Genomic DNA, 15,820 nt, shown 5'->3' on the forward strand with positions numbered 1-15,820 from the left:
AGGACTTTCGAATGCTGTGTTTCAGTTGACTAATAAACCCTGCTATGTTTTAAAAGTCTGCCCAGTGTCACAGCAAACATTTGCTCTGTGCATTGACTGAGGAACAGTCTCTGAACAGGAGTGTCGTTCAGCTGGACCTGCTGGGCAGAGCTCACAGGTTGAAATAGGAGTGTTGAAGCCAGAGGCTCAGTCTTAGGTGTTGAAGCTACGTGGCCTATCCTTGTGGAAGACTGGGACCCCTAGGGGGTCTAGTGCACTCAAGGGGCACCTCCCAAGGACCGTTTAAAAGCCAGGGTATTGCACAGATCCTATGGATCCATGACAGTGTGCCAGTGCACTTTCTGGAGAAAAGATATAAAACAAGAAAGGGATCTAAATGTGTATTTACCATCGCCCCCTCATCAGTCCTCATGGGAATCCCTGATCAGTTCCAAAGTGTATTAAAACCTTTCTTAAAGGCTTACCTGTTGCTTATCAGGTCATTTCAGTTTTGTTAGAGGGCTTTCCCTTCACCCTCCCACTTCCCTGGTTCTTGTCATGCAGACAGCAAGCAGCAAAAGACCAGAAGTCCGAAGCGCAGAGAATACGATGTTTATTGGGGTTAGTTTCCAAGCAGGCATATTCCGAAGCCCTTCACACTAGTCAGCCTTATCTCTATATGCCCATAGAGTCTGTTCCCCAGTGTTCTGCTCTGTTCCCAGCTCTGACGCTGCAGAACTTTCCCGTTGCCCCCGCTTATCAAACATGATTCCAATTTCCCTTCCCCCTCCTGTTTGACCCTGTTTATATAATAATATTCTCAGCTATACCTTGACCAGTCATTGTACTGAAATTTAACTAACCAATTCTAACATATTGTAACATAATTTTCTAACCAATTATATCCCAGTACCCTAATTAACTTACACCTAGCAAAATTAATTATACAGCAGACAGAAACAATTAGAGAACCAGACTGATTTACAATGTCAAAGCGGTGACCATAAAGATAAAACAATACGGAAATGAGGGTTTCACAACCACAACCATTGATAAGTGATTTCTTGCCAGACAGGATGCTATCAGACTAAGTTTTCTTTAACCATCTTAAGGTCTGTTTCTTTATCAGGTGGTGATGGGTGCTATCGGGACAGGATTGTCTTCCTAACTGCCCAATACCCCCTTATTTCAGTGTGAGTGGTTTGGGAGGTGAGGATGTGATCCTACGCTTCCCAGCTTATGGCTGCCCCTGCTGCTTAGCCAAAGGCCTTAGCCTGAGAACAAGGCCTCAGACTCTCCTAGTGAGAGAAGGCCCAGACACAGGTGGACTGTGATTTTGATTCTTCGTTTTTATACCCCTGTAACTAGCTAAGTGATAAAAATACACCTAAGTTCTTAAAGTATAGGCTTTACAGGCAGGCCTGAATATCTCTATTCTAACAGTGGGTTCTACCCCTTCCCCCATTCTGTGTCTGTCTTGTCTATTTAGATTGTAAATTCTTCAGGGCATGGGCCATCTACTATTCTGGGTTTGTACTTGTCCTAGCACAATGGAGACCCAGTGTTAGTTGGTCCTTAGGCACTAAGGTAATGAATATAATTTAGGCACTAAGGGCTGGTCTACGTTGTGGGGGGATTGATCTAAGATGCGTAACTTCAGCTACGCTATCCGCTGAATAGCTGAATATGCATAGCTGAAGTCAAAGTATCTAGTTCGACTTATCTGGCCGTGAGGATGGTGGCAAGTTGACCGCCGCAGCTCCCCGTCGACTCAGCTTACTCCTCCTGCCGAGGTGGAGTAGGGGGATCGATTTATCGCGTCTAGACAAGATGCGATAAATCGATCTCCCATAGATCGACTACTACCCGCTGGTCCAGGCGGGTAGTGTAGATGTGCCCTAAGGTAATGCATATGATTTATAATAATAATAACTCTCATACCACTTTGAGCCAAGAAAGATGGCCTTGGGATGTTACTGCTTAAAAGTGAGCTCGGGTTAAAACCATGGAATATTCTTTGTCACAAGTATCCCACAAATTCCACTGACCTCCCTTCTTTTCTTTGCCTGGAGTAGGGTTTCCAATTTCCAAACCTGACGTGATCTCGCAGCTGGAACGAGGGGAAGAGCCATGGGTCCCAGACCTCCAGGGTTCTGAAAAAGAAGTGCTCCCAAGAGGTGCCTTCGCAGGTGAGGAATTGGTTAAACCAACTCAACAACTGTTTAGAAATACAGGAAACATTTGGGATGCCCTACAAAGACCCTGTTCAGGATTGTTCCCTGCAGATGTGGAATCGTTATGGCAGATGTCACTCATGGCTTCCCTCATATTCTGACTGGCAGCAGGTCCCTCCCCAATCTCGCTTTCCCCTGAGTGTTCTGGTGAGATGCGGACCAAAAATGATCCCTTCCTCTCTCGTCTGTGGGAAGGGTTTGGGAAAAATCAGCTCCGGATAGGTTTGATCTCTCGCACACATATTTTGGTTTGTTCATCCCTTTTTCCATTCCTCTCTCTGAGATTTCCTTTCTCTCTGGTGCAGGGAGTGACCTATGTCTGGATTCTCTTTGTCTCCCATTCAGGTGATGGGATGGTGAGTGAGAATGAGGAGGAGAAACCCCATCAGGAAGATGCTGAGCAAGTAGAACCACATGGAACGTTATCAGGAAGATTCAAAGGGAATGTTTCCGGGAGTTGTGCAGTCCCAGATAAAGCAAAAGCATGTGAGACTCAGCAGAGGCCAGGGGAAAACTTCAATAGCCTCCCAGACCTTATAACCCGTGACCGAATCAACTTGGAAGGTAGACGCTACACATGCTCTGAGTGCGGGAAATGCTTCAGTCGGAGCTCAGACCTTATCTCACATTGGAGAATCCATACAGGAGAGAAGCCCTACACGTGCTCCGAGTGCAGGAAAAGCTTCAATGAGCACTCACACCTTATCACACATAGGAGAATCCACATGGGTGAGAAACCGTATGGATGCTCGGAGTGTGGGAAATGGTTCATTTATCGTTCAGGACTCATCTTACATCAGAGAATCCACACAGGAGAGAAGCCCTACACATGCTCTGAGTGTGGGAAAAGCTTCAAGCAGAGCTCTACCCTCATCACACATCAGAGAATCCACACAGCTGAGAAGCCCTACACATGCTCTGAGTGTTGGAAAAGCTTCAATCACAGCTCAAACCTTATCTCACATAGGAGAATTCATGTGGGAGAAAAGCTTCAGTGATAGCTCAAGCCTTATTAGACATCAGAAAATCCACATAAGAGAAGAACTGTAATAAATTCCCTGACTAGGGCTGGCCAAAATTAAAAAAAAAAAAAAATCACATTTGCTAATTCCCACACAGTGATTTTCGCACCATCTTCACTGTGGTCTCTCAGCTCCACCAGATGAGTTGCCTGCTTCTGCCTTTTGCAGCTCACCTTCTTTGGGGTCAGCCCTGTGATCTTTTCTATCAACTCCTTTCCTTTTGAGTTGTAGGAGTGTGTGTCCCTCCAGCCAGGAATGTTCATCCGCTCCAGGTGGGAGAGAGAGGTTTGATTCCAACAAGCTACACTGAGGCAAAAACTACCTGTGCCTGACATCCACTAGGACTGTACATGGCGTTGGCTGCTCAAGTTAGTGATCTTGGTGTAAAAAGACAATTCTAGTTGTAGAGCAGATGCAGCCCAGGTGCAGTGGTTGGCATTAGCTTTCCCCTTGACCTGACCTAAACTCCATCACTTTTCCTAGTCTAAACAAACCCTGAGCATCACGGCTATACTGTTCCCCCATTTTAAGCAATTCTTGGTCATCAAGTTCCCCCTTCAGAAACAAATTGTTTCATTCCCACTTGCTCTGATGTTGCTTCAGGGAGTGCTGGAGAGCAGATATTTTTACTACCATTTTCCTCACTTAAAATATATTGAACTAGAACAAAGAGCAGGAACAGGGCAGGGATAGGGAAAAATGTCATTTCACCCTCTGTAACAACAGAAGAAGATAGGGTAAGTCAGGGGGATTTCCTTATTCACCATCCCAATCCCCCTGTTCAATTGGTTAGGTCAATATTTTTTCTAAAGGGCTGGGAAGAGGATTCCCTAGTAAATGATTTGTAACTAACCAAAATACCCATGCATTGGGCTCCCAAAGCAGTTGTGGCACGGGCTCTGCAGGAGGTCGCTCCTGAAGATATCTCCTTCCTAATCAGCTGCATGTTGCCTGTTATCTGGGAAAGGCAATCCCTATCTAGGTAAAGATGGGAAAAAGGGAAGTGACATTTCTGTTCAACTCTCCCCTGGGAGATGCTGCAAATGTGTAGAAAATGAAATCCATGTTGAATGTGATATAGCTGCAGAAAGATATCTATTTTTAATAGATACCTGACAATTTGGATCTTACACTGATTCTAAGCCATACCTGAATTTAGGTCCTAATTTAAATCTGTGCCACCAGATTAAAGAAATAAAAGGGCATATTTGGGGGAGTTATACCTCACTATCGCTACTGATATGTTGTGTGGTTAGTGAAGAATTCTATGCCAGAGAAGTGTAAAATTACTCCAAGTAAGGTCAAAGATTTGACAAGAACTCAGGTAGAAATTGCAGGTACTGGTGGTTGATTTTTCACCCCCAGAGATAGAAGCTATGGTGACCTGTGGCCAAGGTAACTATTTTTAGAACCCTGCTCCCTTGTTAAGTGGCATTGGTCACACTCCTAAAGGATGCCATGATTAAATTGGGCACGACTGTCTTTTACCATTTGGATCCAAAGTTTCATGAAGCACAGAGAGAAACAGCTGATTCCCTCAGAGCCATTCCATGCTCGGCAAATAATGGTAGCCAGAGTCTGTGGTTTGGTTTCAGGGCCGTGAGACAGTTCTGTTTGTCCCTGGCTGGCCTTTGCCGTCTTGCTCCTTTTCCCGGCCCCTGCATTTTATTCAACAACTCTCCTTTCTCATGGCTGGTTGGGGGGGTTGGACTTCCCCCCCTTCTGTCTTGGCAGGTAGCAGCTGGCCTTGGGCTGGAGTCAGCTTCTTATCTTTGGATTTAGCTGGAATATCAAGTTAAACCCTTCTTTTCTCCCCCGCCCCCGGCCTTTCACCATCTGTAAAGAAATCTTTCGTTCCGCATTCATACCTTTAACCCTTCCCAGAATACTTTGCAATGCCTGCAACAGCATTAGCAATATACAATGCTGATCTGCTGCCCCAGGAGACCTCCCTGAGGGAGGGGGTCATTGGGGTGTGACAACAATTCTACTTCAGATGCATCTGTTTGTAAAATTAATTTTTTGTTGAAGTCTGGGGCTATAAACATTGGGTTACTGCAGAGGCCTGTCCGGAGATACGTGAATGTTTTCTCTGCCGCATCTGTCCACTTCACCATATCCAGACCCCAGGCTTTTATCAGGTCCATCAGGGGACTCGCTCTGGTGGCGAAATGGGGAATAAATCGCTGGTAGTACCCCACCAAAGCCAGGAATGCCCGGACTTGCTTTTTCGGATTTGGCCAGGGCCAATTTTGGATAGCCTCCAGTTTGTTCAGTTGGGGCTTGACCATGCCCCTTCCTACAATGTAGCCAAGGTATTTAGCCTCAATTAGCCCTATAGCACACTTGGCTGGGTTGGCTGTGAGGCCAGCCCGTCTTAGCGTGTCTGGAACCGCTTCCACCTTTTCCAAGTGGGTCTCCCAGTCAGGGGTATGAGTAATCACGTCATCCAGGTACGCAGCTGCATAACTGATATGGGGCCGCAGTCCAAAAGGAAGAACAGTATATTGATAAAGACAATGCCAATCTGACAATGCCCTCTTTTCTTTTGCATCTTTGGCAAGGGGAATCTGCCAGTATCCCCTTTGTTAAATCAAGGGTGGTAAAAAAAAAAAAAAATCTGACATTGCCCAAGTGGTCAAATAACTCATCAATACGGGGTATGGAGTATGCAACGAATTTGGATATCTCCTTCAGCCGGTAAAAGTCATTACAAAACCTAATTGTGCCATCGGGTTTGGGCACCAATACAATTGGGCTCTATCATTGACTGTGGGACTCTTCGATGACTCCCAGCTCCAACATCCTTTTTACCTCTGCCTTGATCTCCTCCCTTTTTGCTGCTGGTACCCGGTAGGGCCTTAAAGTTACCTTTGCCCCAGGGTCTGTGATAATGTGGTAATATGCTTCGGTGGTCCAGCCTGGTTTAGTTGAAAACATGTCGTAGTACTGGTTGATCATCTCAGTTACCTCCTTCTTCTGGTTCGGTGTCAGATCAGTGGATATCCTGATCTGCTCATGCAGGTTATTTCCCTGGATCGGGATGTCTTGGGCCACTACACATGCCTCTCGCGGGTGCCAAGGCTTTAAGAGGTTAACGTGATACAGCTGTTCTTGTTTCCGGTGTCTGGGCTGCCGCACCTTGTAGCCGCACTTGGGCAAAGATCCCCACCAGCTCTTTGGCTGTCGTTTTAGAGGCTGTGTTCTGCAGGGGGACGGCTTCTGGGTAACGAGTAGCATAGTCCAGAATGACAAGTATATATTGGTGGCCCCAGGCCGTCTTCTCCAGGGGTCCCACTAGGTCCATGGCTATTCACTCGAAGGGGACCTCTATGATGGGAAGTATCAGGGGGTAGCCGTGTTAGTCTGTATCTACAAAAACAACAAAGAGTCTGGTGGCACCTTAAAGACTAACAGATTTATTTGGGCATAAGCTTTCGTGAGTAAAAACCTCACTTCTTCGTGAGGTTTTTACTCACGAAAGCTTATGCCCAAATAAATCTGTTAGTCTTTATGATGGGAAGGGGTACTAAAGATGCCCTCAAGTGAGGATGGGGACTGTGCAGCTGAAACTCCGGGCAGGAGGCACAGTACCGCCACACTTCTTCATGTACTCCGGGCCAGAAGAACCGTCATAGGACCCCGTGCCAGGATCTTTTCTACCCCCAAATGCCCCCCCCCAAAAGATGACTCTGGCCTGACCCTGTCACAAGATGTAGGCAGAAGAGGGAGAGCATGGCAAAATGTCACTTCCTTTTATCATGTCCTTTCTTTCCTCTTGGCTTTGCCCCCCACTTCAGAATCAGGTATTACCTCATCGCAGTCCCAAACTGCCCAAAGGAAAGGGGTGACTCCCTCCAGGGTCTAACACAGGGATCTCAAACTCAAGTCACCACAAGGGCCACATCACTGACATCTTTACATATAAAGATACAAAAGCCCCCCCTGCCCCTGGCCCCACCCCACCCCTCCCATGAGGCCCTGGCCCTCCCCTGCCTCTTCCCACCCCTTCCCCAAAGTCCCCACCCCATCTCCGCCCCCTCCCTGCCCCTATTCCAACCCCTTCCCCAAATTCCCGCCCCTGCCCAGCCTCTTCTCTGCCTACTCCCCTGAGTGCACGGCACCCTGCTCCTCCCCCTCCCATCTGGAGAGTGCTAAATGCCACCAAACAGCTGTTTCGTGGTGGGAAGCGCCTGCAGGTAGGCAGAGGAGCGGGGATGCGGCATGCTGGGAGGGAAGGGGGGCGGCGGGTGAGGGGAGCTTGGCAGCAGCAGGAAATAACTCCATGGACCGCACGTTTGAGACCCCTGGTCTAACAGATTCTTTTGTTGCTGCCTAAGCCAGTGTCCATTGTTCCTGTGAGACTGGGCTGGGTTTGTCAACTGCCTCTCTGTTCTTGGACAGTTTTTGCATGGGCTTGCTTTAAGCCACGAGGACACATTTTCAGCCTCATAACTATATACATGAAATTGTAACCTACAACCTTACTATAACATTACAGTAACAATTACTATAACAACCATGCACAGTGCATTATGAGCCTTCCGAACACACCCAACATGACAAACTTTGCATTGGATACCACAATCATTTTATAAAGATGAAGATGGGGGTGTAAGGTGTCCCCCTGAGGTTCAGAGTGTCACACATCCCCAAAACCATTCCTCTAATCCCCATCCCAAACCTCCTGTGAAAACAGAAGAGCCAAAAAAGTGCTATCCCTGTAATTCACCTGAGGAATAAATGCCCTGTTCTGAGAGGAAGCAGATAACAAATGGCCCATGTTAATTCTGCTGTCATCAACGCAGAAATCTCACAGGTGCTGGACACTTATCTTGGTTTTGTGGGATTACCCTCTGCAGAACCAGACATGGAGCACATCAAGGTTTTCAAGATTCATGGCAAGGGATACTTACAATACGAGGCTACAGGTGCAGAAATTTCTGTGGTTAAGCAGAGTGTAATACAAGAAGGTAACATTGCCAGAACTTTTATTAGTAGGAGGTTACAGGATTCTTGTGTCTTTGACTGAAATGCAGATCAACACTGATGGTTTTAAAAACTATTGACATTGACATACTTATTGGAAATGATTTTTTCAGTGCAGCTCAGGCTGTTATACCCGCAGCAAGAAGAAATACGATGCTGGGACCCCATAGGGAAACAGTAAAGTCCCATGAACTGCTGAACGAATGCGAGAGAGTCTCTTTAACTGCTCTGCAGGAGGGGGAAGCAGCATTCTTCCAGGTGTGGGGGAGGTGGAGACCAGTTCCTGCACTGCAGCTGAAGGCACCACCACCTCAGGAAGGGAGGGGGATAAAGTGCCTGTCAGTGAGAAAACTGTCCAAGCTGTTGGCTGTGAGCCCTTTGCAGCTGAACAGGGGTCATAGACTGCTGTAGAAAGCACAGAGGTGTGTGTCCTAGAGGCGGGGGGCAGAGAAGAAAACTGGGGAAAGAATAGTGGAAGTACATGAATGTCTCCTCACTGGTCACTTGGGAGAGGATGCCCAGGACAGAGTGGCTGATTCAGCATCTCTGCACCCAGGCACTCAGCCTGTGACTCGGGTTCAGAGAGGACGGACTGTGAAACCGACCTCCCGAAAGGGAGCAGTCACACAGCTGACTTCTCAGGGATAGAGAAAGGGGTGTTGGGGGGAACCCCAATCCAGGTCCCAGTTTTTCAGGACACTGGTTGGTCCCGATATGCTTGTGGAAATTAATGGTCTCTTTAAGACAGGATGCAAATTCTACTGAAGAAATACTTGTCTGTAAGAATGCAAATGACCCAACTGGCAGGGGGAGGAGGGCTTTCCCTGGGGTTGGGAAGACACAGAAAGCAGCCGAGAGAGATACAGATTTAATGTTTTATCCTTACCAGTGAGTTTGTCTAAAGTGCTGGAGAAATCTGCCCAGGTTGCAAAGGCTGGTGCATGTCCACTTCCCTTTGACAAAGTGGCAAACTAGGTAATGAACTTTCAGTAGCCAGGCTTCTGACCAGTGCAAAATGGGACAGTTCTGGGGTGCTGGGCTGGGGAATTGGCTGGAGCCTATTGATGGTTCATGAGTGGCTGGGAGATCATTTGCGTAACACAGTTGGGTTTGTCCCTGCCTGTGGATGGCTGTGTAAGTGCAGTGCCTGTCAAAGGCTTGGAGCTTGACATCAGTATCACAGTGTGAGAGGCAGCCCAGGTTGGTGGGTTTGGAGGGCTCAGAAGTCCCTGCATTTCAGATTTCACCCCGGGGATCCCATTGCCCCAGGCAGTGCAACCCACACTAAGGCAGTTGGATATTTCAACATTGAAACCAAAACATTGTTCATGTTTAAGCTACAACCCCAAAGCCAATTAAAGCTTCCTCCTTAGATTTCATGATTGGCTAGATCCTTCTCCTTCCCCCTCTGACACAGATCGAGACCTCACCGGGGTTTTCATAAGCAGAAATTTAACAGCTTGTCACTGAATAGTTTACAGCTAACAGTTTAGTTTCTTCAGACTTCACAAAATGGGAAGTACACATTCAAGCAAATGAGTGTACTTGAATGCCTGGCTTTAAATTAGGAGATTGATAAAACCAGGTATTACTGAACTTGGTGGAATGATGATAATCAATGGGACATGGTAATATTACAATACAAAATATAAAGGAATGACAGAATAGGTTTTGCTTGCGGTTTTACCTGCACAGTCTAATGTACCCCACCGAGGGCTCGCGCTGTAAGACACCTATCCTTACCCACGGGGCTCAGGAAGAAACCTGGTCAATTTAAGTACCAGCCCTTTCCCAGGGGGCTCAGGGCTCTGCGGAGCTAGAGAACCTTTCCCAAGTGAAACAGCCTTATGCAGCTGTGCTCTAACCATCGATTTATTAGCAACACAAACACCACAAATACCAAACAAATCTCTTACGCTCACCACTCCCCATACACAGACAAATTTCAGCCGATGGCCAGTCAGGATCTACTGCTCTGTGGGTTCCCAGCGCCCATACACGTCATGGGCGTGTAGGGGGTATGACGTTTTGCAGCTTGTTGTACTGCAGTCCAAGGTTGAGTCCCAAAGAACGTTGCTTTTCATCTGCATTATAGCGATAAAACTAGCTACCGCCTTCAAATTTCCTAAATCGATCACATTATCCTACAGGCCTAAATACACCATCCTGCTTCCCGCCCACGTTTTTTACATTGTATCTTTCATGCCCAAATTGGAACTCAGCTGCGAGTAATGACAGGTTTAAATCACACTGTTAAGCAATGGACAGGGCTGGCTCCAGGCACCAGATGAGAAAGCAGGTGCCTGGGGCGGCACATTGTAAGGGGTGGCATTCTGGCCAATCTTGGGGCGGCATATTCCGGCAGCCCTGCCGTGGTTCTTTTTTTTTTTTTGGCTTTGGTAGCCCGGTCCGCATCTCTGGAGCCCCCGGCTGGCTCCCCGTGCTCCGCCAGTGCCAGCCTAGCCCTGCAGGGGCACGGATCCCGGCCCGGGTGGGCAGGAACTAACGATCCCCGCTGTTTACTGTGCTGCTGGGCTCCCCGGGACACGCCACTCCCTGCTGCCTGCACTGGCCTCCACCTCCCGCCCTGCTCTGAGCCCGGCCCAGCCGAGCTGCCTTTAAAGGAGGGGCTGAGCCAGCACCTCCTGCAGCCTCCGGGGGCTCTGCCTGCCCAACTGGGAGAGGTACCCCAAGGCCGGAGCCCCCTCACCTGGCTGCGAGTGGGCTGCAGCACCTGGCTGCCCACGGGCGGAGGGAGTGGGCGGGAGCCACCCTTCACCCCCCTGGGAGCCGCCTTGACTGCCCTCCACATGCTCCTGCGGCTGCCTTTTTTTTTTTTTTTTTTGCTTGGGGTGGCAAAAAAGCTAGAGCAGGTGTATCAGCACAAAGTGCTGCCCTCCCCTTTTGCAACTGGGGGCGGTTTCTGCCACGCAACGTAGCAGTTTGGTAAACTGTTTGTTAACTTGCTACCGCCTGTCCATGGGGTTGCGAATCAGGAGGGGATGGGGTACGTGGTCAAAAACCACCCCGATCTGCTTCCTGACCAGAGTGGCCGCTTTCATTGCATTCGTGAAAGGGGAGGTAGGGTTTGTGGGTATGGAGCATGCCCCTGAGCCCAAGGTGAGACCACAGTGGCCCCTTTTCATTTTTTCCACTGGCTTCTCCTTGCTTAGTTCCAATGACTGGGCTGCTCATACACCTGTCACTGGTCATGGGATGGTTGCAAAACGGGAGGGATGGGGTTTGTGGTGGAAAACACACCGGCCCTGGCAATGCAATCCCCATTGGATTGGATCCGATGTTAGCAATAGAGAGTATAGATGTCTCCTGCTCTGCGGCTCTATCCCCATTCGGTCCGGGGGGTGGTCAGACCAAGGGGGGGGGCTCGGGAGGGGTCGCTCAGCCCCGTAGGGAGTGAAGGGTCGGGGGCGAGACGCAGGGCGGGGGAGGTGGGGCGGGGGGACTTGGGGAGGGCGGGGGATGGGGACACGAGAGTTCACCTGAGACGCGGGAAGACGCCGGGGGCGGGTCTGAGAGGCAGGGGAGGGGAGGGGAGGGGAGCGGGGGGGTCTCGGCGGGGGAAGGGGATGAGAGGCGGGAGGGGCGCGGGGGTCACTGCGGGCGGCTGGGGACAGGGGCCGGGGGGTCTCTACGAGGGGAGGGGAGATGGGGAAAGGCTCAGGCTGACCCCGGGGCCCGCCCTTACCTGGCTGCAGAGGGCGGAAGCGCCCCCGGGGCAGGCTGGGAGATGTAGTTCCGGACTTTCCCGAGAGCGGAAGTGACGTCGGGCGGAGCCGGGCTGCGAATACGCGCGGGGCGCTGTGGCTCTGCCTGGCTCGCGCGGGTCCGTTGTAGCCTCTGCCGGAGCCGGGGCCGGGGCCGGTTTGTGCCGTTGGAGCTCTGGGCATGCGCAGATCGCGCCGGGGGGAGAGACCTTCATTAAACCTCCCCGGGCTCTGCCCGCCCCGCTGCGGCGCTGCAGCCTCCAGGTACCGGAGCGAGCCCCGGGGGCGGGGCCGGGCGGTGACTCTGCCCCAGTGTCCGTGGGGGGGACCCGGCATCTCGCAGCGCCGGGATCTGCTCCCTGGGGCAGCGCCCGCGGGGGGCTCGGAGCTGCTGTCCCCGCAGGAGCCCAACGCCCCCGGGCCCGGCCAGGCTCTGCCCTGGGGCCCCACGGGGGAGAACCAGCCCCCACTGGGGTCCCTGCGTGGGGCCGGGCTGGGGGGAGACCTGGGAAAGGGGCGGATGGAAAATGTCCGTGCAGCCCGGACATGGCCGGGGGGGGGAGAAGAGCCGGTGACCCCCGAGGAGCGGGGAGAGGAAGGGGGGGCTGAGATCCCCTCGGATTTACCGCTGCCCCCTCCCGTGGGGATCCCCCATCCTCCAGCCCTGCCCCCATCCTCTCTCTAGAGAGCAACGAGCCACATCCAGGGTGACCCCCCCCCTTTCCCTCAGATCCTTGAGAAGGTCTCTGTTCCCCTCCCCCGATTGTGCCCCATTTTCTCTCCACTTCACCAGTGACCAGTTCAAATCTCAGGTCTGGGGTGTTTCCCCCCATTTTTACCTGCAGTGATTTGTCCTTGTTTAGGTGGGAAATCGTTCCCCTGAGTGATTTCTGAACTGGGAAGAGGGTTAATGGGCAGAGGCTGGGAGAGCCCTGAGACAGGGGCTGGGCTGGGGGTGGGGGCTGCTCTCTGCTGGCAACAGGGCATGGAAAGGCCCAGGAAGGGAAGGGAGGAGCAGGTGTCCCCCATGGAGACGGCCCAGCCCCAGGTTTCCCAGTCCCAACTACTTCCCCTCCCGCACCCTGCACGACCCAGCAACTCCCCTTCCACACACACACCACTGCCTGTCACATTTCCAGACCCCACAGCCACTGACCTTCTGACTCCAGCCACACTCCTTTCCCCTGTGAAAGCCACATCACCCCGGGCTCCCTCCTGGCCATGTGAATGTGAGGGAAGGGGAAACCATCCCATTCTGTTGTTGCTTGAATATCGCTGTATAATCCCCTCAATTTTCCCCTCTTTTCTCTTGAACTGTTGAATGGTGACATAAAATCTCCCCAAATGTTGGTGCTTCTCTCTTACACAGGGGCACAAACCAAATATTTGCCATTTTCTCCTCAGTTCTGAAATACTGATATCAAATTATTGAAAATCTTCCTGCTTTTCTCTCCAGGTGTCTGACTGATTTATTATTCCTGGAGATTTTCCCATCTAATTATCTGAGAACATCAAAGCTCCTCAGGTGTTGCCCTTTCCTCAACTTCTTGAATATTGATTGATATAAAACCCATTCAAATTTTACCTCTTTCCCTTGTGTCAACTACTGCTAGAAAATTTCTCAAGCTTTTCCCACTTTCCTCTAACCTGTGATAAGGATGCTAAAGTTCCCCCTATTTGCAGCCAGGGCTGGTGTAACCACTAGGCGAACTAGGCAGCCGCCTAGGGCACCAAGATTTGGGGGTGCCAAAAAGCGGTGCCCAAACATTTTTTTACACTACAGTGGAGTCGCATCTTACATGGGGGTTAGGTTCTAAGGTCCGCGCATAAGAGGAAAATTGCATATAATTAAAATTACCATAAAGTACAGTATACACTGTACACTCTAGAACAGGGGTCCTCAACCTACGGCATGCGAGCCGATCTTTTTTTAATGGTGGGCTGTGGGTCCCGGCCACCGCTGAGCCCACTGCCAGTCTGGAGTTCCGTCCGCCAGCCTGGGGTTCCATTCAGCTGGAAGGAGGCTGAGCGGAGTCGGCAGCTAGGAGCCCGGCTGGCAGTGGGCTGAGGTCCTAGGCACCGCCCCGCTTAGCCCACTGCCGGTCTGGGGTTCCGGCTGCCGGCCCCTTGCCAGCCGGTGTCTCGTCCGCCGGCCCCGCTCAGCCTCCTGCCAGCTGAATGGAACCCCAGACTATCAGCGGACTGAGTGGGGCCGGTGGCCGGGACCCCAGATGGTCAACGGGCTCAGCTGCTCAGCCCACTGCTGGTCTGGGATTCCGTCCACCGGTTCCTGGCAGCCGGGATCACGGCCACGGGCATCGCTCAGCCCGCTGCCAGTCTGGGGTTCTGTTCACCCAGGCCGGCAGGAGGCTGAGCGGAGCCGCTGGCTGGGACCCCGGCTGGCAGGAGTCAGCAGACAGAACCCCAGGCTGGCAGCAGGCTCAGCGGCGGCCGGGACCTGCAGTCTGCCATTAAAAAAAGATTGGCTCGCAGGCCACCTTTGGCACGTGTTCCGTAGGTTGAGGATCCCTGTTCTAGTGTATACTGTGTGTACTGTACTTCATGGTAATTTTCAGTATAGGCAATTTTCCTCTTACACGCTGACCTTAGAACCCCCGTGTAACCTCCGCATAAGATGTGACTTCATTGTATTCATTTTTGTACATTTATAATAAGCAATACTCTGGGGGGAGGAGTGTGGGGAGGTGCAAGGGGGAATTTTAGCCTAGGGTGCAAAATATCCTTGCACCAGCCCTGTTTGCAGCCTTTTCTTTTTATTACTAAATACCGATTTCAAACATCAGATGTTACCATTTCCTGTATTATTATCCAGCTCTGATTTAAAAAAATCCTCACTGGTTTGAAGGTGCTCCTCATGCGTTTTAATTGCAGCCTCTTCTACCTTTTTGGAGGGAACCTGTTGCCTGACTCTTTCTCAGTGTTGGAGGTTCCAGGGTTACCTCCGCTCCCAGACCTCCCCAATCCGATGCCTAGAATCCCACCCCCTCCCCCAGATCAGGCCCTGTATCTCCACCCCCCATCCCTCTCTGTACAAATCCAGACAGAGATCAGGGCCCCTGCTGTGCAGGAGATGGCAGAGACCTCAACAGAGATCAGGCCCTGCATTGTGGAAGGCTCTGCCCAGACCCTGACCAAGAGCTGGGTCCCCATTGTGACAAATGTGGCACAAACCGTGACTGAAGTCAGGGCTCCTATCGTACTGAACATGGCTCTGACCTGGACTGAGCTCAGGGCCCCTGGTGTGCTGGGTGCTGCACAGACCTTGGCCAAGTTTGGGGCCCTCATTCAGCCTGGTGCAGGGTCCAAGATCAGGGTTCCAATTGTGCCACACACGGCAGAGACCCCGACTGACATCACAGACCCTCTCTCAATGTTCCCTCTCATTTTCCCCATGCACGTGTGGAATGAATTTTCTTACGTGCCTCAATATGGAAGTGATGTGTGGCGGGGGTAGGGCCGAGGAGTTCAGAGTGTGGGAGGGGACGAAGGGCTGGGGTAGCAGGGGGGTGTGAGGGCTCCGGCTGGGGGTGCAGACTCTCCCAGCCCTCTCTCCCCACAGCAGCATCTGAGTTGGGGGTGGGGGAGAGGAGCCTCTTCCCACTGCGGCAGCTCCGGGGCTGGGGAGGGGAACTTCTCCCCGGCCTTGGCAGCTACGGGGCTGGGGGAGAGCGTCTCTCCCCACCTATCCCTGCTGTGGCAGATCCAGGATTGGGGAGAGGCACCTGTGCCTGGCTGCAGCAGCTACGGGGCTGGGGGAGAGTGTCTTTCCCCACCTCTCCCCGCCATGGCAGGTCCAGGGCTGAGAGGCATCTCTCCCTGCCACAGCCCTGAGCGTTGCCCAGCCACACAG

At 51.4% G+C, this 15,820-nt stretch overlaps 2 protein-coding genes across 3 annotated transcripts in view; one reads left to right on the forward strand and one right to left on the reverse strand.

Annotated features, from left to right (window-relative positions):
• Positions 1-15,820, reverse strand: part of LOC128823014 (zinc finger protein 436-like) — a 446,052-nt gene that overhangs the window by 236,790 nt on the left and 193,442 nt on the right. The window lies entirely within an intron of this gene.
• LOC128823367 (zinc finger protein 585B-like) overlaps positions 1-15,820 on the forward strand; it is a 74,276-nt gene that overhangs the window by 42,036 nt on the left and 16,420 nt on the right. The window contains exon 6 of the mRNA XM_054005611.1: positions 2,782-3,207. Within this exon, the coding sequence (XP_053861586.1) occupies positions 2,782-3,207 (426 nt within the window). The remainder of the gene's footprint in view (positions 1-2,781; positions 3,208-15,820) is intronic.

This window comes from Malaclemys terrapin, chromosome 15 (assembly GCF_027887155.1).
Source record: "Malaclemys terrapin pileata isolate rMalTer1 chromosome 15, rMalTer1.hap1, whole genome shotgun sequence".
In the NCBI taxonomy this organism is placed as follows: domain Eukaryota; kingdom Metazoa; phylum Chordata; order Testudines; family Emydidae; genus Malaclemys; species Malaclemys terrapin.